General features: G+C 38.4%; 3 protein-coding genes across 3 annotated transcripts; all 3 read right to left on the bottom strand.

Annotated features, from left to right (window-relative positions):
* Positions 1-120: 120 nt before the first annotated feature.
* mus81 (MUS81 structure-specific endonuclease subunit) lies at positions 121-5,767 on the bottom strand. The gene is given in 17 exon segments (XM_043245703.1): positions 121-319; positions 942-1,025; positions 1,320-1,423; positions 1,985-2,113; positions 2,234-2,329; positions 2,419-2,538; positions 2,660-2,772; positions 3,319-3,446; positions 3,802-3,976; positions 4,069-4,259; positions 4,337-4,425; positions 4,503-4,583; positions 4,670-4,780; positions 4,881-4,972; positions 5,043-5,172; positions 5,292-5,458; positions 5,672-5,767. Coding segments are annotated over 16 exon segments (1,848 nt in total). The 5' UTR covers positions 5,430-5,458; positions 5,672-5,767; the 3' UTR covers positions 121-252.
* Positions 5,768-6,402: 635 nt separating this feature from the next.
* ovol1a (ovo-like zinc finger 1a) lies at positions 6,403-12,467 on the bottom strand. Its single transcript, XM_043243326.1, has 4 exons — positions 11,897-12,467; positions 8,926-9,164; positions 8,433-8,718; positions 6,403-7,613 (listed from the first exon to the last, which is right to left on the bottom strand). Exons 1-4 carry the CDS (start codon positions 11,994-11,996, stop codon positions 7,285-7,287), a joined length of 954 nt encoding a protein of 317 aa, XP_043099261.1. The 5' UTR covers positions 11,997-12,467; the 3' UTR covers positions 6,403-7,284.
* A 2,072-nt stretch (positions 12,468-14,539) lies between these two features.
* LOC122348715 (E3 ubiquitin-protein ligase TRIM39) lies at positions 14,540-25,556 on the bottom strand. The gene is given in 10 exon segments (XM_043244516.1): positions 14,540-16,706; positions 16,709-17,185; positions 18,119-18,145; positions 18,263-18,307; positions 18,394-18,541; positions 19,591-19,824; positions 20,022-20,117; positions 21,359-22,050; positions 23,670-23,814; positions 24,318-25,556. Coding segments are annotated over 8 exon segments (1,779 nt in total). The 5' UTR covers positions 22,049-22,050; positions 23,670-23,814; positions 24,318-25,556; the 3' UTR covers positions 14,540-16,644.
* Positions 25,557-25,683: the final 127 nt, after the last annotated feature.

Below are 25,683 nucleotides of genomic sequence, written 5' to 3'. Positions count from 1 at the left end.
TTAGAATTGCTACGCTTCAGTGATTAACGCCAAGGCACAGCAAGTTTGCAGATTTGGTTTGGAAGCATACAATCGAACTGCAATACTCCAGAGGGGCGGGAGAAACTGACGGACAGCAAGTTAGAAAAACTGTAATTTATATCTTTATTACTTTAGACGTTATTTGAGAGTCGACAGCTGTACAGAATGAAAATGGAAATGCAATGATTAAACCGAAATGCGACACATTTGAGTTTGTATTAAGGCCTAGGGCTACGACAGAGATCCACGTGTACAGTAGAGCTGATATATAGTGCGACTCAACGCTGGTCCAATATTTCTGCAATAAACAAAAAAAAAAATATACATCATAATATGGCAACTGAAAAAAAGAAAATTCAGAATTATAAACGAATATCAAAAACAAAATTGGGAAATATTACTATTTAAAGCTACTTTAAAAACTGTTTTACTACATTTTAAAATGTCATTTATTCCTTTGATGCAAAGCTGGAATTTCAGCATCATTACTCGAGTCTTCTGTGTCACATCCTACAGAAATAATGTTTATACGCTGATTTGGTGCTCAGTATTTCTTGTTGCTATCAATGGTGAATAAAGTTGTGCTGCTTAATATTTCTGTGGTAATTACTTTACTTTCTAAAGAACAGAATGAATTCACTATTGACTAGAAACTTAGAAGAAATGTTGCATCTCTTAAGTTTCTATTCATTAGTGAATTCATTTGAAATAAAACGTAGGTCTTTACCATCACTTGATTCATTACATCCTTGCTGAATAAAAAAAAAAAAACTTTTTTTTTTAATATTCTATCGCATTATAAGACCCAGTCCCATAAAGCTATTCTTATCAGATCAGCAAGCAAACAATTACATCCATTAATTCTAAATTCAAATGCATACATGCAGAAAGACGGACAGAAAACCAGTGCAAAAACAAACCTTCTGAGTTTTCCATACTTGATGGATGAAAGAAGTTTCTCTTTTTCTGTTTCATTGGAGCACCGATCATATGCTTGCAGTAAACTAGAGAAATAATAAAATATATTAAAAAAAAAAAAAAAAAAAAAAAAAAAAAAAAAAGAGAAAAACATCCATCTGTGTTACATTACCAAACGACTCTTATGGAATAAAATAATTGTAATTTCATACAGCGAGTAAATGTCTGGGATGGTAGAATATAAATGAGTGATTTAATGAGTGCGTGTCTGTGATGGCGGGCCGGTACACTGTAATTTAACGAGCGCGTGTCTGTGATAGTGGAATGTAAATTAGTTTTAATGAGTGAGTGTTTCTGGAATAGTGGAGAGTGAGTCACACCTGCTGACTGTGCTGTAGTGTTCAAGAACAGCGGCTGCTTTATCACCAGAGACTCCACTGATCTGCATAAGCTGCCGTGCAAATACTTCCCGCACTGTCTGGCACTGTTTGTACAAGCAGAGATCTTGATTACAAATTATAGTAGTTATATTTATTTTGTGAAGAAAAAAAAACAGTCTGAAATACTTTTCCACACGATATATAACAGTACATCAAAGGTCACCAGCAGAAAAAAAAAAAAGTTATATAGATGCTAGTGCTGTCAAACGATTATTTGCATCCATATACATATACATATATACATTTATATATACACATAATAAATCCAACACACACGTAAAAACATATTTTGGATGCAATTAATGATTTAACACATATACATATATACACATACATACATACACACACACACACACACACACACACACACACACACACGTATGTATGTATACACAGGCTGTATTTCATACTTATTTCAAACCAAATATTCACACCATACAGTACAATGTTGTGACGTCTAAATTCACTTACATATTATATTTTTAGTATGTTGCCATATTTTATCTCAACAATAATTATTTTCATTTTTCATCCAATCATACAGGGCATTCTTTTAATATCACTGCAAACCAACCTTCTCATGTTTACTGATTTGTTGACATTACCTTGTTCTTAATAGCCCCATAGTTAAATTCCGTGAAGGCCATGAGAGAACAGGAGAGGTTTGCCGTTTGCTCACTTTTATCTTCTCCATCACCCTCCAGTTCTCTGGAGCGGCAGAATAGTGTGCAATTCTGAAAAGAAAAGCAAGCCAGAAAGTCTCAAAAATAAAGCACATAAATCGGGGGAATAGTAGAATATAACAGAGAGGGGGTGATTTAAACATACTGCATTGATTTGGTTTTAAAACAAACCTGGTAGAGTTTCTGGAGGTATCTGGTCATGATGGTGAGGTAAGCAGCAGACTCTTTCACATCCTGAACACGCTTCACAAAGAAGCCATCAACCACCTAAGAGTTACACACTTATACAATTACAATCATCATCATCATCTTCATCATTCACTACTGCATGATGGTCCTTAAGGCCTGCTCTATACCTGTGTATTGACTATAGCCTGTTGTAACGTACTCTCAGGAATACTGAGATGAGCCGCTGCTGATCCACACTCCTCCACGAGATAAATGGGCTTACGCAGGCCACACCTCTTCAGCCGAAACTGAGGAGAAGAATGCAACAGAAGGAAATAGACGGGAAAGCAATAAATCACAAATGAAGTAAAACGGCATTCAAGGAATATTTCCTTTTATTTGACTTTTTTTGCGCGTCATGGTTCAAACCTTCTGCTCTTTGAAGCGTCCATCTATAATGCTTCCACACAGATCATCCATCCTCTTCCTCTCAATTACGTAATCAAGCACCAGCTCTTTTCCTGCAGGCGGACGCAGCTGCCCTGGGTGAGGACACGGTGCTTATTTGGAATTTGTAAATAAGTATTTGAAAAACCTAATTGATTTAGTGGTTCTAAATGAGGACCAATAAATCTTAAAAATGATTCATCCACACATGAAAATAGGATGAAAACGTAACCATTTGGCATTTTCAGTTTAATTCATCAACAAAACAGATTTGGAAAAAAATGTGCATTTCATAACTCTCTCATCAGTGCATCCTCTGCAGCGAAGAACAAAAATTCAAACACCTTAGAAAAACATATAAAAATGTAATTTATCACAATGAAGAAAGTTAATAAATGTTAACCAGTTTTTATTTTTAGGATGAATCTTTTTTTTTTTAATATTTATATGACAAATTGGCATACTTTAACATTTTAATTGTAAAAAACTATAAACATAAATAAATATGTACAATATTAACCTGATAATTTTCATAAAACAAAACAAAACTGTTATTGTGCATTTATTCTACGAGCAATGCTGCCATCTGCTGGTTAGTAGCTAGTCAGGAACTTGAATAAAAAAATCGCAAGTCAACTTACCAGGAACAGGTGTGACTTTCTCACGCGCTACCCAAAGGAAGTCTCCAACATTCAGTTTCCTGACATCAAAGATCACACCATTTCTTTGCAATTCCTTAACCAATTTATGTTTTCGCCACTGCTTCCCCTGTCAAGTTTAAGAAAACCGGTCATAGGGGTAATTTTTTTTCAAACTAAAATTTACACATCATCTGAAAGCGGAGGAATTTTTTTAATATTGATGTAAGGTTTGTTAGGATAGAACAATATTTGGCCGAGATGCAACTATTTCAAAATCTTGAATCTGAGGGTGCCAAAAAATCCAAATCGCCTTTCAAGCTGTTAAAATAAAGGCCTTTGCAATGCATTTTACTAACCAAAAATTGTTTTGATACATTTACAATAGGTAATATATAAAATATATATTTTGTACCGTGATTTCTACTTAATGATTTTCGACATACAAAAGCAGTCAGAGGTCACGTATAATCGTTTTCCTCTTACCCTGTTGTTTCGATGAAGTCGACACACAACACAATGTCATAAGAGCCAGGTGAAAGATGCCAACCCATCGCCGTTCTCCCCGTTTCTAAGGTCTTGGATTTTTCTGTGGAGCCTGATTCAGAGACGTGACCTCCGGCCTGGTTTACAAAAAGAGCCGCTGCAGGCTTTCTGAAGACTTGCTGGACCTATTGGTGGACGATACACTTAATACATACCCCTACGGCACCGATCCATACCCTCCCGATATGCAAAACATTTTAAAACAACATCCTGCTTCTACTCACCAACTCTCTTTCTCTTCCTGCTCCACCTCATCCTCCAAAGTCAGGTCTACAACACCTGGTCCATCCTGAGCGTCCTCTTCTTCACTCACGTTCTCCACGTCTTCTTTAGCTATCTCCGTCTCTTCTGAATCCAGCTTTCCGGCCAGAGACAGGCCCTGGTCAGTCAACGAATACCTGAAATAAAGCACGAAGGACAACCGAACTCAAGTCAAAGCAGAAATCCAGGGCAGCGGTCGCATCTTATATCTCACCTTGCGGGATTGTGCGTCTTCACCAGAAGCTCTTTCTGAATGAGCGTGCTAACTGACGACCATGCAGTGTACTTGCTACCGAGATCAGGCTGTGTAAGAGGAAAACAGCATAGTCGGTTTATAGTGAGCAGTCTGGTAAGACGCGTGTTGTTGTTGTTGGCCTTACCACTGTGAAGGACTTATCACACAAGGGTTGTGCCTCGGTTTGCAGTTCATTTCTAAACATAAAGCCTTTACTGCCAGGCATCTAGAAAAAACAAGATACATCTTCTGTGCACTAGGGCCTGCATTTTTTATTACGTAAAGCAAGATGAAAATAAATGCTCGTTTTACCTGCGCGTGTCTATACAAAGTGAGCAGTACAGCATAACCTCCAGACCTCTTTTGTGGCACATATTCTCTCTTTTTCTTGGCTCCCTTCTCTTTTATCGCTTCTTTCTGCTTCTGCAAAACAAGACATTCGTTTTCTAATTCTGATTTCTAATAATAAATAACTGCAACTCCTCTCTTGCTTAATGCCTCTCTTTTTTTATATGTACCATACCACACTTGCGTTCCGAGGTTCCTCCATCCCTTTGGAGGAAGCCACGCTGCTTCTATGGCAAGAAGCAGCCGAGTGGATTGGAGCATCAGAACCTTTCAGGAATAAAACAGAAGACTGTAAACGCGGCAAACTAGCAGATTAAACCACGCTGGAGTCCCTTACCGTTTTCGCGATAGTGCTTCTGCAGCCGTTCGTCCAGAATCTTGCAGATCCCGTCGCCGAAATTCTGCAGGATCTTCGCCTCCTTTCCGTTCTTCAGCGGCAGGGGGTACTTTTGCAACGAGTTTATGGCCTGCGTCAAAAAAGCACAGCGTCGCATTCGCCGAGTTCAGTCGGTTGCTACGGGTTTATTTACGTGCTCGCGGTCGGTTAAACCCCATGTCCGAAACGAAGTCCGACGCGAGCGCTCACCTTCTGGTAAACGTACTGCGTTTTCAAGCCTTTCTCTTTGGCGCTGTCACGCAGCTCCGTTAACCACTGCAGGAACAGAGGGTTTGGGCACGAAGGTACAGGGCGCTTCCGACCCAAACACACCTGATCCGTCGGCATATTTTTGCATCGAAAGTGCGATTCACATCCTAAAAAGTAAAAGAGGTTAATGCTGCTTATATTTGTAATGCAACTGACTTTATTATCACTACACAATGATATTATACGCATATACATTGTACGCATAGCATGTCACGTTACATTAAAAACTAAATGAGCTTTTGCACGTTTACTTTTTGGCTTGCTCTTGATAAATATAGCGTATTCACCATTGCTTGTCATTATTAGAATTATTATATTACCTGCTATGTTTACCTTTAGAACTCTACCTTGCCTTTATTTTAGCTGCCCACCGTTTCCCCGCTAGTGTTTTCGAAAATATTGCAGTTGCGTCATTTCCGTCCATGGATGCGCGAGCAGCGCCGCTTAAAGGGCTGATAGTGCATTTATTTTAGTAAAGCTCAAAAAGTTAGTACATTGCATTCTGCGTGCAAATTATTTGGACTGAATCGACACAATAGGGTTAGATGATGCTTAGATTAATGTTCTGCTGCGATTTATAACAAGGTGGTTTCGGGCTCGATTAATAAGCATGTTTAATCTCACTTCAATCGTGCATGCTTTAAACGAGAAATTCTTGTACAGCGTTATAGTTTGAAAGGGTGTCACAGAATGTGTCGGTGCTGTTGAGAATAACGGTTCTAAAGGGATAGGCACCTTTGAGCCGTTAATGCCTGATGGCCCCACAATGAAACAGCCGCTGAATTCCACAAACAAGACCAAACAAGGATCTGGAATCCGCCAAACATCCACCCACTGAATCTCTTTCTCTTCTGCCCTCTCTCTTGAATGCAAATTCTAAAATACTTTATTGGTCTAATCTGCCTCCATAAGTGTTTGCACGCATGCATCCATGCATAAAATGTGCTTTAAAACATCAATAATTAAGTTCTAAGTAGCTGGGTTTCTGGTATGTTCATGTTCCTGAAATAATGCAATGAATACAATGAAGTATGAATCACACTTCTTTTTAAACCATCAACAAAAACATTTATTGCGTAGGTGCGTTGTTATAGATTGACACAGAGCTTACTTAATTTAACAGTGACAAGAAATGTAAATGTTATTACATATATGATGCTTCTGAATATAAAAAGTACAAAAAAATTATGATGCAACCCAAAAAAAACAACAACAACCAAACAAAAAAGCACAGTGTTACAAGTATTAAAGGTTGTTACATGGGAAAGTAAATGTATAAAATCTAGCAAAACAGATACCCAGGAAAATATAAAAACTACACCAGGATAAATATAAATCTTTTATGATACATTTACGCAAGTATATATTACATACAGTAGCAAATCAACAATACAAAATTAATTTCCTTTTTATAATCCCTTTTTCAAACATTCAGGGACTGCTGATATGTAACTACCAGTCGCCGCAGAGTTCATTTTAGTGTTGAAACATTGCTACATAAAATCATCGTCCCACACAGGAATAATGGAACTATTTAATGTCACATTGATCTGTGTATTTCTCCTGAGTTGTGTTTCATCTCGTCTATTTTAATAATAATATTATTATTATGTAAACTGAAGTAGTGCATATTTATGCTGTAGACGTTATCCTCTGCTGTTCTGTGTTTCACAGAGAAAATGTACAGCCTGATTCTGCAGCAAAAATGTAAACTGAATCTCAGCGTACTGCCATTAAAACAGCATTTTGCATGACTTCATCACTTTCTCTTTTTAAATTACCTCTTCCCTCGTGTCTGTATTCTGAACGAAACAATAATTCATCAGAATTACTCTCTCACAAACTTTTATGTGTATATTTTATATATACACATATAAAAAATAAATATATATTTTTTTTAGGAAACATCCCTTTCTCTACCTCCCTCCTGATCCTAGAGTGCTAGAGTGTCATCGCTATTGTGAGAGAGCGGGGAACCAGGTTGGGAGGTGTCATCTCTGGTAGCGTTCATCATTGGTGACTGTCTTCGTGCCCCCTTGGCCCGCAGGAGGGCACTGTTTGGATGATCAACATGGAGGTGACGCAGCAATGCATCCTGGGTAGAAGCTGTGTGGCCGCACTCTTCACAGACATACAGCTTGCTGCGGCGCTCCTTGTAAGCGTACTGCTGCATGACGCCGTGGATCTTCTTCATGTGGGACTCCAGAGAACAGCGCTGAGTGAAGGCCTTCTCACAGAGATTGCACTTGTACGGACGAACACCTGCAGGAGGAACAGATATTCTGGTTTGAAAAAGGTGGAAGGCTGTGCATGTTGGTATAACACAGCACTTTTTATTCTAATAAAATACTCAATTAGGTTTTCTTTAATATGCTGATTTTCTGCTCAAAAAGCTTCACGATGCCATAGAAGAAACTAAATGGTTCCGTAAAGAACCTTTAACATCTGAACAAACAAAAGGTTTTTTGTGGCGAAAGGTTCTTCAAATTAAAAATTCTTTGGAGAACTTTTGATGAAATGGTTCTTTGTGAAAACCAAAAATGGTCCTTCTATGCCATCGCTTTTTTTAAAGTGAAGGACCATTTCTTATTATCAATGTCAATTTTTTGTTTTTTCATGTTAAAATGTTTACATTCTTCTTATTATTTTTATTGTAGGAACTGTGATACACCACCTTTTAAATGTTTGGGGTAAAAAAATAAATGTAGTACAAAGGTATATAAATAAATTGATCAAAAGTAACAGTAAAGACATGTGTATTGTTAAAGAAGATTCTTTAGAATTTTCCATTCATTAAAAAACCCTGACAAATGTGTATTATGATTCCGACAAAATATCAAACGGCAAAAACTGATCGTTTATAATAATTTGTACACCAAATCAGCATATTACAATGATTTCTACAGGATTATATGACACTGAAGACTGGAATAATGGCTGCTGAAAATGTGTACAGATTCTAATTATTCCTTAATTATCCTGTTTTTGTATCTATATTTAAAAATACATATTTTTTTAACCCCAAAATGCTTAAATCGCAGCCCTCAGTTATTTGTATCGCAAACACATGAAGCTCTTTACCTGTGTGTGTGCGGACGTGCCTCTTGAGATCGAAGGTGTCATTAAAGCCCTTCCCGCAAAAGTCGCACAGGTGTCTCTTCTGCTCGCTGTGACATTTTAGGTGTCTGTTCAGCATGCGCTGGTACTGGAAAACTTTTTGGCACACCTGGCAAACATAAGTACCACCGCTCGGCTGCACTGGCGGTGACTTAGGAGGGGAGCTAGGAGCCACTATAGGAGCAGGTGGACTTGTAGTTAGGCTAGGAACAATAGGTAGAACCTCTTTAGGAAGCTCACCTGTGGTAACCTGCAGCGAGATAACAAACAAAGGCGAAATTAGAGGTAGTGTAAACATTCAGACTAGTAAAGCGATACGAGCATTACCCAGACGCACAGCAGTTAGCAAATCAATTATGTCCAACGGTGGCACAATGGCTCTGAATATGAGCTTATTGCCACCGTAACTAGACCTTAGATCAACATAGTAAAAGTAAACATTTTCCAGAAGCCTCACCTTTATTTTAGTGCGCACGTAAGTGTTGTTGTGTGTGCTTCGGATGTGCTCGGTCTCTGGACTCTGGCCCAGAGCGGTGCACGACGGGAGTTCAGCCGCAGGAACCACTGCACCGGGGTCATTGGTGTACATGTGGTTGTATTTGTACATGCTGTGGTCCTTGCGGGTGGACAGGCACAGCGCCACCTCCGCCGGACTGGCTTCGGTCTCCTCGCGAAGCGCAACGGGAGACATGGAGACTGGAGGAAGAGAAAGACACGTCAGCGTCGGATTTTAGAAGTACACTCTGAGGCAGTGCAAAAAAAAACAAAAAAAACATCGTTCTTTGTCACTACCGCAATATTTGCTTTGCATATCGGGCCCGAGCATTGTGTAAAGAAGACAGATGATGACAGGCGCAAGATGTGCAAATCTTTCCAGCGTAACATCTTTGGCTTCGTGAACAAGTGTGGATTACATCCTACATAGCTGAAGATGAAGGACGTGATTGCTAGACAATCAGAAACTGGGTGTGTATGTGGCTCTCGAGGCTAAGGGGGACAGTTGTGCCTCTGGGCCAGGTGTGTGAGAATGCAAGTGTGAGTGGGTGGGTTGGCTGGTGAGCATGAGTGTGTGAGCGTATTGTGCCGGGTTGAAGTCAAACCACTCCTGTTACTGCTTTACCAGTCAGACCAGCTGAGCTAGAGGCACAGGCTCGAGCTCTCTTTATACAAACCTCCGCGCAACACAATACATCGGATGGATAATCTGCAAATGTTTGCCAGCAAAATATCATGTTCTTTTCTAAGAGGCCGTTCGATCATAACCTACACATATACTGAAGAGATTATCAGGTCACAGGAGAGGGACAGACAACACTGGTTGGTCGCATGGAGATTTCAGATGATCAAACTAATACTAGTATGGCCTGAACAATGAATCTGTTGATTCTGGTGTGGCACAATCGACTGGGTTGCAAATTATAATGCAAATATCCGATGTGTGCGATGCCTAACGGTAACATGCAACAATATATATTTTATAACAACCATATAATCTACTTGTAGAGTTAGTTGGCCTCTTGTCACGAAGAAACCAAATGACAGCTTAGTTGTTTCAGTGCTGAAAAGACCGGGCTATATATATTTTTATATATAAATATTTTATTCTTATTTTTAACCTTTTAACACATAAAAACAGTACATAGCAGTGATTGTTTCTTTTTGCCTTTGCCCTGATGTTTGCCAACCCCTCCCTTCACAGACAGTCACACCACAAACAATAACATTAAGATGAACGACAACCGAACGGATTTGATCTTGCATAGCACAAATAGATTAGATTCTAATTTGGTATACATTTTTGATTAGGCTATTTTTTTTTAAAGCATTTAAATTAAACGCATCAACTAGCCTACATCTCAAAATATATACATCTCTGATCTTGTCACGCAATTCAAAGTCTGCAATAATCCTACCTGTAATTTTAGCGAGACCTAATTACTGTAGGTTTTATAATAATAAAAATGATTGCTATTTTTTTTTAATTGTTGCATTTCCTGTTATCAAACATTCAAAGTCAATTTCATAATTTGTTCGTGTCACGTGCGAGGCGAAGAATAAAACGATTAAAAAAAGAGAACGAAACCGAGTTAACGAATGGGTTAAAACAAAAGCCATAAAAAGTGTAGGCGACGTCGATAAATACATAACAATGCCTGTCCTCCGGGTTTGTTCAGCTGATATCGAAAAGTGAGGTGAAAGGTACGCTTGCTCTGTGTGTGTGTGTGTGTGTGTGTGTGTGTGTTTGCTAAGGGTGTAGCGGGAAAAGGGAGACAGCGCGGAGAAGCCCGTTATTTCCTCCACCGCTGTAAACATTAACCCAAAACCATATCACGGGCGACAAACCAAACGACCACGACGCGTTAAAACGGATGCTGCGTTGATTAGAACAACAAAAAGGGGGAAGAAATGAAGAAAGGAAAGAATTGCGTGTCCGAACTGCTGCAAGAAGAATATCAGAATCGATTTAATTCACGATAAAGCGGGTAATTGAACAAGTCCGTGATCGTTATGGCAACGAACGAAACGGGTAGCGCAAGCTCCTGACATACCTGCGTGAATCAATGCTATAAACGTCTGCGTTTCAAGTTGGTTCAGTTCGTGAATCGGCTTGTTATGCAAATGGATTCAACTTTCGCATCTGAACGCATTCTTTTAAAAAATGTTTCTACCAGCACGCACACATTAAAAGCACCGTGCTTAAAATGGTCGCAGCAGAGATAGAGCTATAATATAATATAGCTGTAATGAGATGATCCGTGTGGAGATTGAAGAGGGGGGGCTCGTGGTGAACGTTTGTATCTAGGCTATTCCGTTAGGTGACCCGTGGTAATATGATAGCCGTTCAGCTCCAGAAAAACAGTTAAAACGGGGCGTTTATCGGTGACTTGGTTGTAATACAAGTAGCCTGTATAAGTATCACCATATATATTATCTAAAAGTGATTGCAGTGACTAATCCACACATTATTCAGTATAAAATAACGAAGAGAAAACGCATATCGCTTTTATTTCAGACTATAAACGTTTTGTGTAGGCCACTGGCACCGTGAGGGTTTCTCGTTATAAGGAAGACAGTCGGGTCTGAAGGTCAACCAAAGGAGCAATAACGGCCCTCTTACGCGCAAACTCATTTTTTTAAGAGCATTTTTAGTTCGCTTGCTCGCAAAGACATTGAAATTTGGGTACGTTTTGTGCGTGGCTACCTTTTTGAAACGGCGCAGGCTGCCAGCCCATAAAAGAAAGCCACGCACTAAAAAAAAGTTAAACTATTAAAAAGTAGCAACAAAAAATGTTAATAAGGTCTGTTGTCGCGCACACCGCTGGACTCGCTGGGAATAAACCTGCGTGTTGCCGAGCGTGTGCCATTCCGTGCATCCGTACCGTTATCCAGATTGCGAGCTAAAAAGGTGTTTTTAGGTAAAGTCTCACCTGGAATATAAATGTCACCGCGTTCGTGATCTGGCAGATCGCTCCAGTTTCTCTTGCCGGGCGAATTCCCCGTTTTCTTCACCAAGAAAGCCCGTGGCATGGTCTATTCCCGAGGTCCTTCCCCGCTATCTTACGAAATTAAACGGCAGGCTTTTAAACACCGACCCAGCTACTTTAGGAAAAACCGGTCCACGGTGCAAAACAGGTGTAAAGTCCTTCTTATACGATGTCTTCGGTTGCCTTTTCCTCGGCTCGGAAACGCAAAGCCGGTTTCTCAGCTCTACACGCACACCTCTCGACTCAAACTTTTTTGTACCTGTACAGGTTTCCGTGGAGTTTCCCACTACATTCACCCGCTTACTGCTTACACCTTCCGCCGTCTTCCGCTACTCCGGATTCACGAAGTCTTGTTCGGAAATGCACTCGGCCCGTCGGCTCGAGACTCAGCTCGGTGCCCTCGTCCAGGTGGGAGGTGATGTTTGCGGCAGGTAAATAGTCCAAACTGCTCAACCGACGCGCACAAAACGAATTTCAGCGGCTCATTAGGGCGCAGGTACACATTTCATGAGGAAACAGGTAACAACGCGCATGCGTCTGAATATAACGGTGACAACAAACCCGACCCAGTCCGGCCTCTACGCCTTACCTGTCCAACCGGTTTTCTCTCTCTGTCTCCCCCCTTCCCTGAACGATTCCGCTTCAAGGTGGCAGCGAAGTGAATGTAGAGGTAACGCGGCAAAGGCGAGGCGAGATGGGACCAAAAGCGAGCTTAAAGGAAATCTTACACCGATTGTATACAGTTAAAGTTGCTTATTACGTCATGTAAAAAAAAATGTAGTTTCTGCTTTGGGGTTTTCTCTTAAGTGCGCGTATGCATTTAACGAAACAGCTCATGTTTTTTTGTTTAGCGTGGACACTAACTCGAGTTAGTTCATTTAGACCTTAGGAAGAGCCCTGATAACCAAACGCTATTGCATGCACGGTGTTGCATTGAAACCTCCTAGGCCTAATCCCCCGGATTTTCGCGCCTTGTTTATGGGGCAATCGATAACGACAGTTAAAACTAACAAAAACGCCTCAAGTGTACACAAAACAGCAGTCCACGATGCTAATTGAACTATTAGGAAAACGCTCCGTTCCAGCGGTTTCGTGTTGGCCTGCAAGTTTCTGAAGACCTTATCGGTTTCGCTTAAGATGAAGTGTGTCACATTTATATTTTGCTATTTATTGCATGCATATTTTGATCAAGCTGTGCTTAGGCCTGTAGAGTGCTTGCGTGGAAAAACAAACTTTACGCGAAGTCTTAAAATGCTTCCCTCATTAGCTGTAAATGACCTAGATAATGGGCGCAGAGAACGATAAATGCAAAGCAGTGTCAGTTTTTTTAAAAAAAGAACAGGCAGATAGATAAAGACGTGATAGCGCAAATGAGAAAGAGAAAGACTTTGAGTGAAAGAAGGAGTGTGTAGGTGTGCAGAATGACAGGTATGCTGTCCGGGCTGTTGGAGCGGTTGAGGCTGAACATTGGCTTAATGTGTTTTTTTTTTTTTTTTTTTTTTTTTTTTAAATCAGCCTCTCCATCCATCCCCAATTAAAGCTGCTCTTCAATCCTTAATCTGAGAAATGATCACAACTCTAAACTCCGGGGATCTATAAGTGACGATAAATCAACGTTTCCGGACTCTGCGGGCCCCGCGTCCTACGAGCCGCTATAAATCAGTTCGGCCCCGACACGGAAGCCCCGTACTGTAACCTTACTGTTACAAATATAGGTCTCAAAGACGGGAGACGTTGGCTGCCTTGCAGGTAGAGCTGGCAGGAGGGCAAGAGTCAAAACATTCAAGCTCAACCTGATAGACCATTTCTCTGACAATCGCCCCGTCCCTTCCCCCCATTTTTCTCCTTCCCGTCTCGCTCCGAGCTTGCTTCTCTTCATTCACTTCTAAGCCGTAGGAATGACTGGTAGTGACTTTTACTAAAGCTACGGGTTTTTTTTTTTTCCACAGCTGGGTGGAGTTGTGACCAGCATTATTACTGTCACAGTATTTGTGTGACATGACTTCTGCGTGCGTCACACCTGTTGACCAGAATCGATTTGCGGTCTAAAAAGGTAGTTAGGAAAAAAACTCTTCTCACAGATCCACATTCTACGGCGCATTAGTGAGGAATGTTCGCTACCATTGAAATATAGTCACAGTCATCACAAAGCATGCTCTCTCATCCTGCCCATTATGTCAGTCGTGTGTTCCTGCTCGGCTTGTTACACCTGTGATTTCTGCCATGATGAAACTTAAAGTTCACATGATGCTATTTTTCTTTTTAATCATCTGTTGAACCTCGTAGACTGCTTCATAGCTATTTATTCTCATCACTAGCCTGTTTCCCTTTTTATTATTTAGTGGCAGCATACGCCACGCGGAATTGTTTTGATGTTTATTTCTTTTATCTTATGAGGCGTACTGTCGTGTCAAATATTAAATAAAGTCATTTTCGTTATGAAGATCATATAGGCTAGCTGGTAGTCATCAAATCAAAATGAAAAAAGTAGCTGGAACTAATGGCAACTATATATGGAATAAATAAGGAAATGTAAAACTGCTATAGGCTCTGCTTGCATTTAAAAAATTGATTCATCTATACATATACTGTATATGCTCACATTTTAAGAGTTTTTTTGTGTTATCTGTATGTTCAGAATTGCCATAGCTTTAATAAAATGATTTTAACGAAAGCATATTTCATGTTAGTTACACATTCAAAAAAAAGCACAGCTTAGCCGATCATGATATCTACAGAGATATTTAAACTTTTTTGAAAATATATATATCGACCAAGCACAAAATATCAGTGACATAAATCAAGTATTCAAAAATAAAAACAGTAAAAGGAATTCACTGCAGCATTTTTGCTACTACAATTTTATTATTGGTATCTTCACTCAAGCTACTGTTAATTTCTATCCACAATTCCTATTTTATTCATTTTCCCAGACTTGAATACCCATCTATTTGTTGAATTCAAATGGGATATTTACAGATGCTACATAAGTTACTTATGCACTAATTTCAGATGTATTCAATTTGTTTTAATCAAATTTTAGAAGTGATACCGTCAAGCGTAACTAACATTAAAACGTGGAAACGGCTTCTGCCAAAGAACAGGAAAAACCGAAAAGATTTATTAAATACAACAGCCCTAAAAGTCCAAAAAAATGGGCCACAATGTTTGTGTTAATATTAAGGTATTTCCTGTATTGTTTTTTTTTCCCACAGATGTTTTACCTGTTTTGTACCGTTTCAGTTCTTTACAGTGAAACAAAACAGAAATGCAAAACATGAAATGCATGTGGATGAATTAAATAGCAAAAGCATTTGTAGAGACCGGACTAGATGTCACAATTTTACTCTAGTCAATAATTCTCATTATTTACATTTGGAAGTAACTTTATGAATAAACACATACCTCACAATGTCAAACTTCCATTGAGTATATTATCATATGCTTTTAGGACTAATTTAAACAGTAAAACTACTATAAAATACAGTGACTATCCTTGGCCTCCCTTATATGGATCAGTCTGACAGATTGGCAGTGGCCTCTCTTGGCAGGTCAGCATCTGTGAAGTTTGCCTTGTGTCGTTTTTATACGCCAATAAGTCATAAAGAACCGTTTGGATAGATGGAAGACAAATGCGACCACGTGTTTGCGTCAAGAAACGTTAGCCCCAAAAAAGTGCAGTAATAAAGTCAGCAGGAGCGACACCTGGCGGCGCGTTAAAGAAGCGCACTCTCTCCGTCTGCGTTCAGCCCTCGGGTATTTTCTCTCCGACAGTTACTTTTTGACATGCTACAACACGAACGATGCACACAGAGAAAATACCGTTAGGATTTGGTTTGGGAGTTACCTTGAGCGGTAAAAAAACAACAACAACAATGTAAAGACAGTTAGCGATTATTACAGTGTCATTAACAGACGCGAGGCGATTGTAATGGTGTTATGCAAGCGTTAGCAGTATAACTTCAGTCTCACTCCACTGTTGAGAAATAGGGCTCTGTCTTGGTACTAAAGGGTGGCATGTTATAAATGACCTGCAGAAACTTGCCGCCTGACACGGTTGCCATGTTTGTTTCATCGTGTTTAAGTGCACTCATCACAACAGAAACTTTAAAGTGCAGTGTGTGAGGATTAGGCTACACTTCCAGACAGGCCGGATGAACTGTGTAGGCCTGCTACAGCGGATGAAGCAAATTCAGAAACGAAACAAAAATACTGATCTCGTATTAAAGTATTTATTTACTCTTTAATGCCTGAAAAGTAATGGTTGTTCGTCATTATAGTGGATTGCAGTGAATTAAGCTTGAATTAAAGATGAATTAAAAACTCTGTTTGAGGGCCGTTAACATATCTCTTGGCAGAAAAAGAGTTTTTAGAGCCCTTTCGTCCTGGACATGTCCTGGCTTTCTAAATTGTCAGGGATTTCCCTTTGCCTTGTAATTGTTTTCATGTTTGCTGAAAGTCGTTACTGAAAGGTAGTTTAACCAGTGGCGTGAAGGCTCTGTACATACAATGCATGAGGACTGTAGACGGCATGATAATAAGAAAACAAAGCTAAAACCTGGATGGTTATCCTGGTGACCCAAGCTCTTATCTCATCAATGAAAATGAAGTGCCAATGTGGCAGCATTTAAATCATCGAACAACATTTTGAACCAGAGCTTTGCTCATAAAACATTTCCAGGTTGCGCTGTTCAGCCCAGAAGGACAGGCGTGATCACTAGCGGAGCCTCATTTTGCCGGTTTTGTTGGTACAGGGACTGAAAAACGGATAAATGGTCTCCGTAAAGTTGTCCATAAAGGTGTAGATGTGCATCTTCACGTCCACGTTGTAAAAGGACACTTGGCCCTTTTCGTAGTCCACGAACAGCCCTATCTTTTGAGGTTTCAGGCTGAGGGGTAATGAGGTGGAAGGTTCAGTCCTGAAGGCATAGTTGTTCTTGTCCCGCAAGCTGAGAAACCAGTATCCGTTGCTGGGGCTGACTGTGATCTTACCCTTCCTGTTGCAGGAATGACTCGCCACTCCTAGGTCCCAGTCAGTCTTTCCATCCACCTCTACCTCCCAGTAGTGTCGTCCGCTGGTGAATCCCTCGCAGCCCAGGACACAAACTACACGATCAAAGCGCTCACGGTTGTTGGGAACTTGTTGGTGCCTTTCACCACACCACACCTTCTTCTTGTCTTCTGATAGGATGAGTCGAGGATGAGCCGTGTTGGTGTCCAGGGTCACTTCCACTGATGTAAAAAGGTAAAATAATCTCTTTTTATATTTTATATCCATCTATACACACGCATACACGCTCTTTGAGGTCACTGCTTTAAATGACCAATCACCTGAGAGGTTTGGAAAAATTAACCACTGAACGAATCGTTTGGGAATCCTTGAAAAATAAATGTATATTATAAGAAAATTAATTGACACTTTTTAATTAAATTTGTATAGACTATATGTGGTCACAAAGTCATCTTTAGCCGCTGGAGTGTATTTGTAGCAATAGCCAAAAATACATTGGATCAAACTTACAGATTTTCTTTTATGCCAAAATTATTAGGATATTAAGTAAAGAGCATGCTCCATGAAGATATTTAGCAAATTTCCTACCATAAACTTATACGAAATGTTAATGATTGTTCATTTTAAAGGCGATTTCCCCAATATTCAGATTTTTTTGCACCCTCAGATTCCAGATATTCACATAGTTGTATCTATTGTCCTATCCTAATGGAAAAAAATTCAGATTCAGCTTTTAGACGATGATCAAATTTATGACTGGTTTTGTGGTCCTGGCTCACATATGAGACAAATTAACTAATCACTAGTAAATGTTTACTTTAGAAAGTGTAATCTATGATTGGTCTCAATTAGCATAATGGCGTATAAAAGCATGCATATACTAATTTATTATATAAAAATTTAAAATGATTATGCAAATAAAAACATGCAGTAGAAATAGCACGTCATGCTGCTTGACACGTTCACAAATGCTCAAAAACATTCAAGTCAAGAACAACTTGAAAGAACTGAAATTCTTATCTCAGCAATTTAGGACTTTATACATAAAAGGGCAAACCTGTTTAATGTCTTGAGAAAGAAAAAAAAAAAACTTTACAGCTCCTGCTTCGTTATACACTGCAATAAAACAATAAAACTTAACGTCTAACACATACCTGCATATTCCTGTATTCTCTTCACTTCTGCAAAACATTAAAATAAGATCGTTTGTTGAAAAGATTAAGTTTAAAAATGTATTTCGTAATTGTAGATAATGAATCGTGGTAAGACGAACACTTGTCGGAAGAAGTCTTACTCACTTGGTTGTGACTTCAGCGGTGACTGGTTAGCGGACACAGAGAGGCCTAGAGCAGGAAGAAAACACATGAAGTGAGTCCTCCGTGTGCCACTAGATGGAGCTGTAGTGTAGTATTTGACAGCTGTCACTCACAGACTGCAGGTACTTTCTGAAGGTCTTCCCTAAACTGCTCTAGTATCTGACAGACAGAGGTGTAAACTGCTTTAGTTCCAAGGTCACAGGTCAGTGAGACGCCCGTCCAGTCTTTCATTGACATGGGAGCGCTGACGTCAGAGTAGTCCTGTTGAGGGAGACCAGGAGCAATTGTTGAGCTTGAAGCTTGATATTTTTTTTTTTGCCAACTCATGCTAACATTCTCTTCCATTATCATAGTTTGTCAGTTATTCATTGACTGCTCCCATTTTAACTCCCCTGGCAAACTAATAAATATATTCTAAATATTAAATATAGCTGTTTAATAAGCAGTATTACATGTCTGTTTATCAATTATTTAAATAATAACATTTTATATTTAACTTTATATTTTATATTTAATATTTAATTTAGCAAAAATGCATTCAACTGATTAAAAGGGTGATTAAAGGCTATTACATCAAAGATTTCTCTTTCAGATTTTGAACTTAACGAATATTTTTGTTTAAGCTGCACAACTCTTTTACCCCGTTTCACAGACAAGGCTAGTCCTAGACTAAAATGTAAATCTGAGCTGTTTCAACTGAAAGAAGCTTGCACTGACTGACCTAAAAATATATCAGTGCCTCTGTTTTATTCTCAAAAAGCACATCAGTAATGTTTTTTTTTTACTAAGCATTGTTATAAAAAAACTACTTAAATGTCTTGATTAAACTATGGCCTAATTCTGGCTTAGTTTGTGAAACTGGGCCATACAGTTATACAACAATATTACAGTTTTTGATCAAATAAATGCAGCCCCGGTGAGCATCCTTTAAAAACATTATAATTTTTTTTTTACCAACCCAGAACTTTTGTTGGTATTTAATTAATTTATTTAATTAATATACTGATAACTCAATGTTTTTTGCCGGAGCAAAGCACTGTTGTATTGTGGTGCTGTAAATGGTTGTTAAGGGCTTTGGTATGCGGTTGCTAAGGTATAGGTATAAGGAGTTTTTTTCTTTATGTGTATGTGTTGCTTTGCCTTTGCCATGGCACTGAGGTGATTTCTTACTGTCTCGTGTCAAACAAACCCACTTCAGTTTCTACGGCCTTTAAAATGAATTAAATAGTGGAACAGACTGAAGAGATGACTTGGACAGTCTGCTGCTCAAGTGAAATCTGATGCGTGAGGCGTGTGTATGTTGTTTAGACCTTCAGTCCTACGATGTAGTTTTCAGTGTGGGCCAGTTTAGCCAGCGCCGTGCTTCTCCTCCTCAGCTCTGCGATCTCCTGCTCCAGCTCTTTGATCATGAGCTCAGCCCGGTGCTCTGTTGAGCGCCGGTTTATCTCCGTCACTTCCATCAGCCCGGCCTGACTGCGCTCCAGAGAGCTTATCACTGCTCCGAACAGCTGCATGCCGCGCTGAACCTCATGCTCTGACAACATCTGGAGCACAGGGCAAGCAGTTTTCATCATATATCTAGATTAAGGGTGATGTAAAACCCTGATACTCTATGAGCAGAGCTCCAGTGCTTGTTATAACTAAATATTACAACTGTATCTGTTTATTTTTCTCTTTAAGACTTTGGGGATTTTTCATGGCCTGGGATGAAGAAAACAAGTGCAGCTGTTACGTTACTCACTTTGATGTCAACTAGTGATTGTTTGATCTCGTCCACTTTCTGCATCCTCCCTTTTGTCATCTCCTGTATCTCGGTCTCTGTGATACCGATCTTCATCTGTTTGAAACGAAACCGGGAAATGATGTAGCAGGAAGGGCACCACATTTAACCTGTTTAATTAAAATGTTTACATGTCCGTGCTTCCTGAATTATTACCGGACAATTTTGCAGCCCATGTAGTATTTATTTTATTTAACTGACAGCTTCCTGATTTTGAATAACAGTAGAGGCCAGATATTAGTAATATTTAGTGAACCCAGGAAGTATGTGGACACTTAAGCCACTCTTCTAATTGTACACACTATGTACAAAAAATGCCAGAATTGTAGCTTTAGGGGTAAAACAGCTTGCCTCAGACTCAGTATCATCAAAGGGACACTTTGTATATAAAGAGTAAATATTAGTCCCTAAGTGCCATATATTACTACCTTAAGGGTACTAATACTTTAAGGTATGCTCCCTTCAGGGGTTAAGAAATTATAAAGATCTTCTGTGTCTTCCTGTGACAAGCTGTTGTACACCTGAAGACACATTTTTTGCACATTTTTTTGCGTCTGTGTATGAACACCATTGGATTACTTAAACCAAGCGTTTTGTTTTTTTTACTATGTTTAAATATAAAATTCACAAGCAGAATTTTCAAACAAAGTTTCGTTTTAGTTTGTTTATGAAACACAAGCACAAAAATAAAATTATTATGATAATATATATGATATTTAAATGTAATATATATATATATATATATATATATATATATATATATATATATATATATATATATATTTTTGTTATTTCCTTTGTTTTATATAGTCTTATTTTAATTTTAAAGACTGATTGAATAAACAAAGAATTTCTATTGTTTAAAAATTAAGACAAAAGGTATTTGGAGAAAAGACAAACAAAAACATTCAGTATTAGTTCAGCATCAGTTAATTTCATCCTACCTTTCTATTCTGTTGTTTGTTTGTTTTTGTTTTCAAAATATAATACAAACATACATTTAATTTTACTTTATTTCTTTTCTTTTATTCTATTCTATTCAGGTAACCAATTACTAAGTGACACCATTTAAAAGTCATTTCTGAAATTTAGAGTATGTATGTAAAATGGATGTATTTATTAGTAAATGCCACTTTAATATGCATTTTCTTTTTCTTTCTTTTCCTTTTCCATTTCCTTACACAATAAAATTCAGACCTTTGTAAAGTGACTTCAATAAAACTTTTTTTTGGGGCCACTATGTGGTTTATATCTAAAGGCTTTTACATATTTTCTTTTAGCACTTAGTTTCATCCTACCTTATGGATCTGCCACTCTTTCTCGGCACATGTGACGTCATGTGACTGGTGCTCTGTTTGTCCACACTCAACACAAATACACTCCAGATCAGATCGACAGAACAGCTCCAGGTTACGGTGATGTTTTGGACAAAGGGGCACTTTGATGGCATCTGCCGCCCCACTTAGGGTGTACCTGCGCAGGGATACCTGTCTGGCCAAACCGGGCGGCTGGGTGTCACTGGTACCCTCAGTGTTTGGCGTGACAGGTAGTTCAGACCCCATTTCATTGTGAGAGGCCTGAGAATTGCTGTGTGCCCTGTGCCGTGTGAGTCGCTGTTTCATTTCCTCAAGAAGATACCCTGGAAGTTGTCCCCGCCGTACTGTCCCGTCTACTGAGTCTTGTTTTTTTACGTCTTCCTCAGCATCTTTACCTGCCCCATTCCCTCCAGAGGCCCCCGGGCTTTCCTTTATGCGCTTGAACTGTTCAGTGATCTCGCGGAGAGTTCGATTGATGTGGAGATCGGGCTTTCGCTTGAAGGTCTGCTTGCAGAGGGGGCACTGGCAGTGCTTCACCGAGTCCCAGTAGTGACCGATGCATGTCATGCAGAAGCTGTGGCCGCATGGCGTCGACACGGGATTGTCAAACACATCTAAACAGATGGAGCACAGCAGCTGCTCTTCAGACAGGAAGCTTCGCGAGAATGGCATGGCTGTGCAGAGCGACAGAAAAAAATACAGAGGAGATGCTGAGATTAGAGATGACAATGCAGGAAAAATAAAAAAAAAAGAAAGGAAATGTAAAGGCTTGACTGGAATAGCATGGTTAGGAAAACCAAAACAGGTCCAATGTGAAAAATATGACTAAATATAAAATAAATATAAATATGACTAATCAACCTGACATATTGAGTTACACAAATGTTATAAATTTCTTTTTTACTAACAAATATGCCTAATATTTCTTTTAATTCAGTAAATGAACAACCCTTTTTAAAAAGTATAAACTCTATAAAATGTAAAAATATAATACTGTGGATTCATGTTCATTTATATTAATTAATGTTAATTTGTAATATATTAAATATTGTTCATTTGTTATATGCTAATTGTAGGAATGTAGGAAGTGCATTAATATATATGAACTTATTTTTATGTTAAAACAGAATTTACTTTTACAGTAGACCAATAGATGTTGTCTTTTTTGTTATTTTATTACTGAGTAGTATTACTTTATTACTATTAGTATTTTAATATATATATTTTTAATTTAAATACAATTGCTTTCTAATAGAACTATCCACAGCCAGACAGACCTTCTTCTCAAACCTTATCAACAGTAACTTTTTTATTTGTTTTTTTAATTTAAATTTCTTGTCAATACACATAAATCGTCAACCTACTACCTCAGAGCACTTCACAATTTTTTTTCAAAAGTGCACTTATCTGTTTAGAAGCAGATCTTTCAGAAGTGGTGAACACTATAGGCCGAACAACATCACAGCACAGAGATGACGCTCATTAAGATAAATTTAATGATACATTTAAATTTAGGCAAATAGTCAGTGCTAGTTCTGTTATATCTGATTTGACACTGTTCGTCATATTCTAGAGTGACTGGAAAACTGGGCCAGGCTTTCTAGGACGGTACTCAAATGGTGCAAGTCATACTTAGAAGGGAGAGGTTTTTATGTGAGTATAGGAGAATATAAGTCTAAGTGGATATCCATGACATACGGAGTCCCACAAGGCTCAATCCTGGCACCGCTCTTGTTTAGACTGTATATGCTCCCACTAAGTCAAATAATGAGAATAATGAGCTATGCAGATAATACAGATAATGATAATGCAGATAATACATCTCTAAATTATTATAGCCCCAAAGCCAGGAATCTTGGTGCAATTCAGGAGTTAGGCCTTAGTTACAGTAGTTGCCATTAATTAATGAAATTACATTTTTTATTTATTGATAAATAAAGGGGATGTACTATTACAATGAAAGTGAAATTTTGTGCGATTATTTCTTAGAAAACAAACATTTATAAATGTTTTTAAACAGCAGTGGTAGTAGTCAAATATCACATACATTATTCTAGATAATAGTAATATATTTCTTGCACAGTATCTAAACCAAACTTTCATTTCGTAGCACAATGATTATAGCACGCTTGTTAAGCTGTTAATCTTCACAGACGGAAAAAACCCTATAGAATTACTGGGTCGCTTGTATGTTAGTAGCAATAGTCCAAGATGCCGGTTTGTTTCATTGAGATGATTTGAAATGTTTCGTAAATCTCGCTAAATAAAACAGAATATAAAATGGTGTTCTCACCTCTAATCAGCAGTTTGACACTGGAATGAGGCGCTACTGGCTAAAGTGTGCACATGTTATGCAAGAGCACTTCAGTGGTATGTTCCTTCTTTTAGCCGACAGCTCAGTCTTGTGGAGCAGCTGGGTGGGTTCTGGGAATCCAAGCCTATTTCAAACAAAAGAAACAAATGAACAAATGCAGCCATTCAGTTGTAGTATTATGTCGGTAACATTTAAAACTCCAGAATGTCATTGAATACAGACAACCAAATGTCAAACCAAGATACACCTGCTAATAATTTATCCGCTTTCTCAGAACAAACCATTTTTTGATTTTTTTTTTTTTCCAAAGTGACATTTAAACAGCCAGTCCCATGATTATACGTATGACGTTCACTGAGGTTCAGTTTGTCTCTGAATCATGTTTGACAAGTGCTAAGATATGTTATGTCCCTTTTACAGCAAAAAAGGTTTGGTTGAGAAGTATTTATTTACATCTTGGTTTCATTCATCATCTGATCAATGACATTCATTCATTTTTAAGTGTGGCTTAAGTGTTAACTTTTATATAATTTAGCTTTTATAATCATTTTTGACTTACATGGTTAACCGCAAATATATATTAACAGTCCTAAAATTGTATTTACACTAAATCTCAGAGTAAATTACCTCTGTAAGACTTTTTTTTTTCTTTATCTGGTGGTCTCTCACTTTGTCCTCGTGTTGTATCCAGCTGTACAGGTAGCGTATGATCGAAAATCTTACATGTTGTTTGCTTTTGGTTGAGCGATCAGCCCCTCCTTTCTCAGCGCTCGTTCTCTCTATCCTTCTCTCTCTCCCTCTCTTTCTCTCTCTCCCAGATCTTAAACCTGTCTGATGAGATTCCAAACAAGATTACATGCTTGTTTCAGACACACTTCGTTGTCAGGTTTTGTCAAATGAATCATGCAGAAACATAAATAGTTTACATTTTGTTGTAAGTAATACCGACAATGATCATGACCAAACAGAATATTCAAGATTTTTATTCTATGTGGTTCAAAATAAAAGTTAAAACAGTTAATATATTAATATGAATGAAATGGGTTGGATAAATGTAATTGCTACATGTCAGAAAAATTGGTGAGACTACAGTATAGGGACTAATTCTTAACTGGTTGCTTATGAGCATGCCTATTAATAACATACCGGCTGTTTATTAATACTTATTAGTTCTTTACATGCTCTGTGTGACCAAAATGTATATCCATAACAAAAGCTAAACTTAACAGCTACCTTTACTATTAATAATCAGCAAATTATGCATTTATTGAAGCAAAAGTCATGATTAATAATTTGACAATAGCGAGAATTGGACCTTAAAATAAAGTGAGACCAAAAATATCGTTGCAAGGTTTGGCATCATTTGTTTTAAACTTTTTGTAAATATTAAAGGTGCAGTTTGTGGGGTGCAAAACAAAAGCTCCTTATGGAAAAACCTGACAGTGTTAAATCTAAAACAGATGTTTTTCTTATGGGAGAACCAGATGGCATTGGTGACACAGTTTTGTTGGTACATACCGTCTGCAGAGAGACAGATAGAATCGCCTCATTTCAAGAATGGCATCTCAAAAGTCAAAAACTACTAACATTAAGGAAAGAGAAAGAGAGAGAGAGAGAGAGAGATAAGAAAGAACACAGTGTGAGCGATAAGGGCATTTTTGTCACGTACTTCACTAAAGTTGGTATGTTGACACACTTTTACCAGCCTTACCCCCAGTTTCACAGACGAGGCTTAAGCCTAGTCCTAGACTATATATAAATCTGACCTATTTCAGCTAAAAGAAACTTCCACGGACTGATCTTCAAACATGTCAGTGCCATTGTTTTGTCTTAAAATGCACACCAGTAATGATTTTTTCTAAATGTCCTAATTGAAATACGGCCTAATCCTGGCTTAGTCTAAGACCTATCACTGATAGGCCTTTATCCTTTAAGTCAGCATACATGAAAAAATTATTTGAAGATTTTAATGTTATGCAAGTAGACAGAGTAA

Source organism: Puntigrus tetrazona, chromosome 7, assembly GCF_018831695.1.
Source record: "Puntigrus tetrazona isolate hp1 chromosome 7, ASM1883169v1, whole genome shotgun sequence".
NCBI lineage: Eukaryota > Metazoa > Chordata > Actinopteri > Cypriniformes > Cyprinidae > Puntigrus > Puntigrus tetrazona.
Note: the sequence above shows the minus strand (reverse complement) of the source record. Positions and strands in the feature narration are given on the sequence as shown.

Bases quoted from the DNA above. Each gene is read 5' to 3' on its own strand.
- ovol1a (XM_043243326.1), bottom strand. From the start codon at position 11,996: ATGCCACGGGCTTTCTTGGTGAAGAAAACGGGGAATTCGCCCGGCAAG. The intron at 9,165-11,896 runs GTGAGACTTTAC...CTCTTCCTCCAG, and splicing joins CGGTGACATTTATATTCCAG to TCTCCATGTCTCCCGTTGCG. The intron at 8,719-8,925 runs GTGAGGCTTCTG...ATCTCGCTGCAG, and splicing joins ACGTGCGCACTAAAATAAAG to GTTACCACAGGTGAGCTTCC.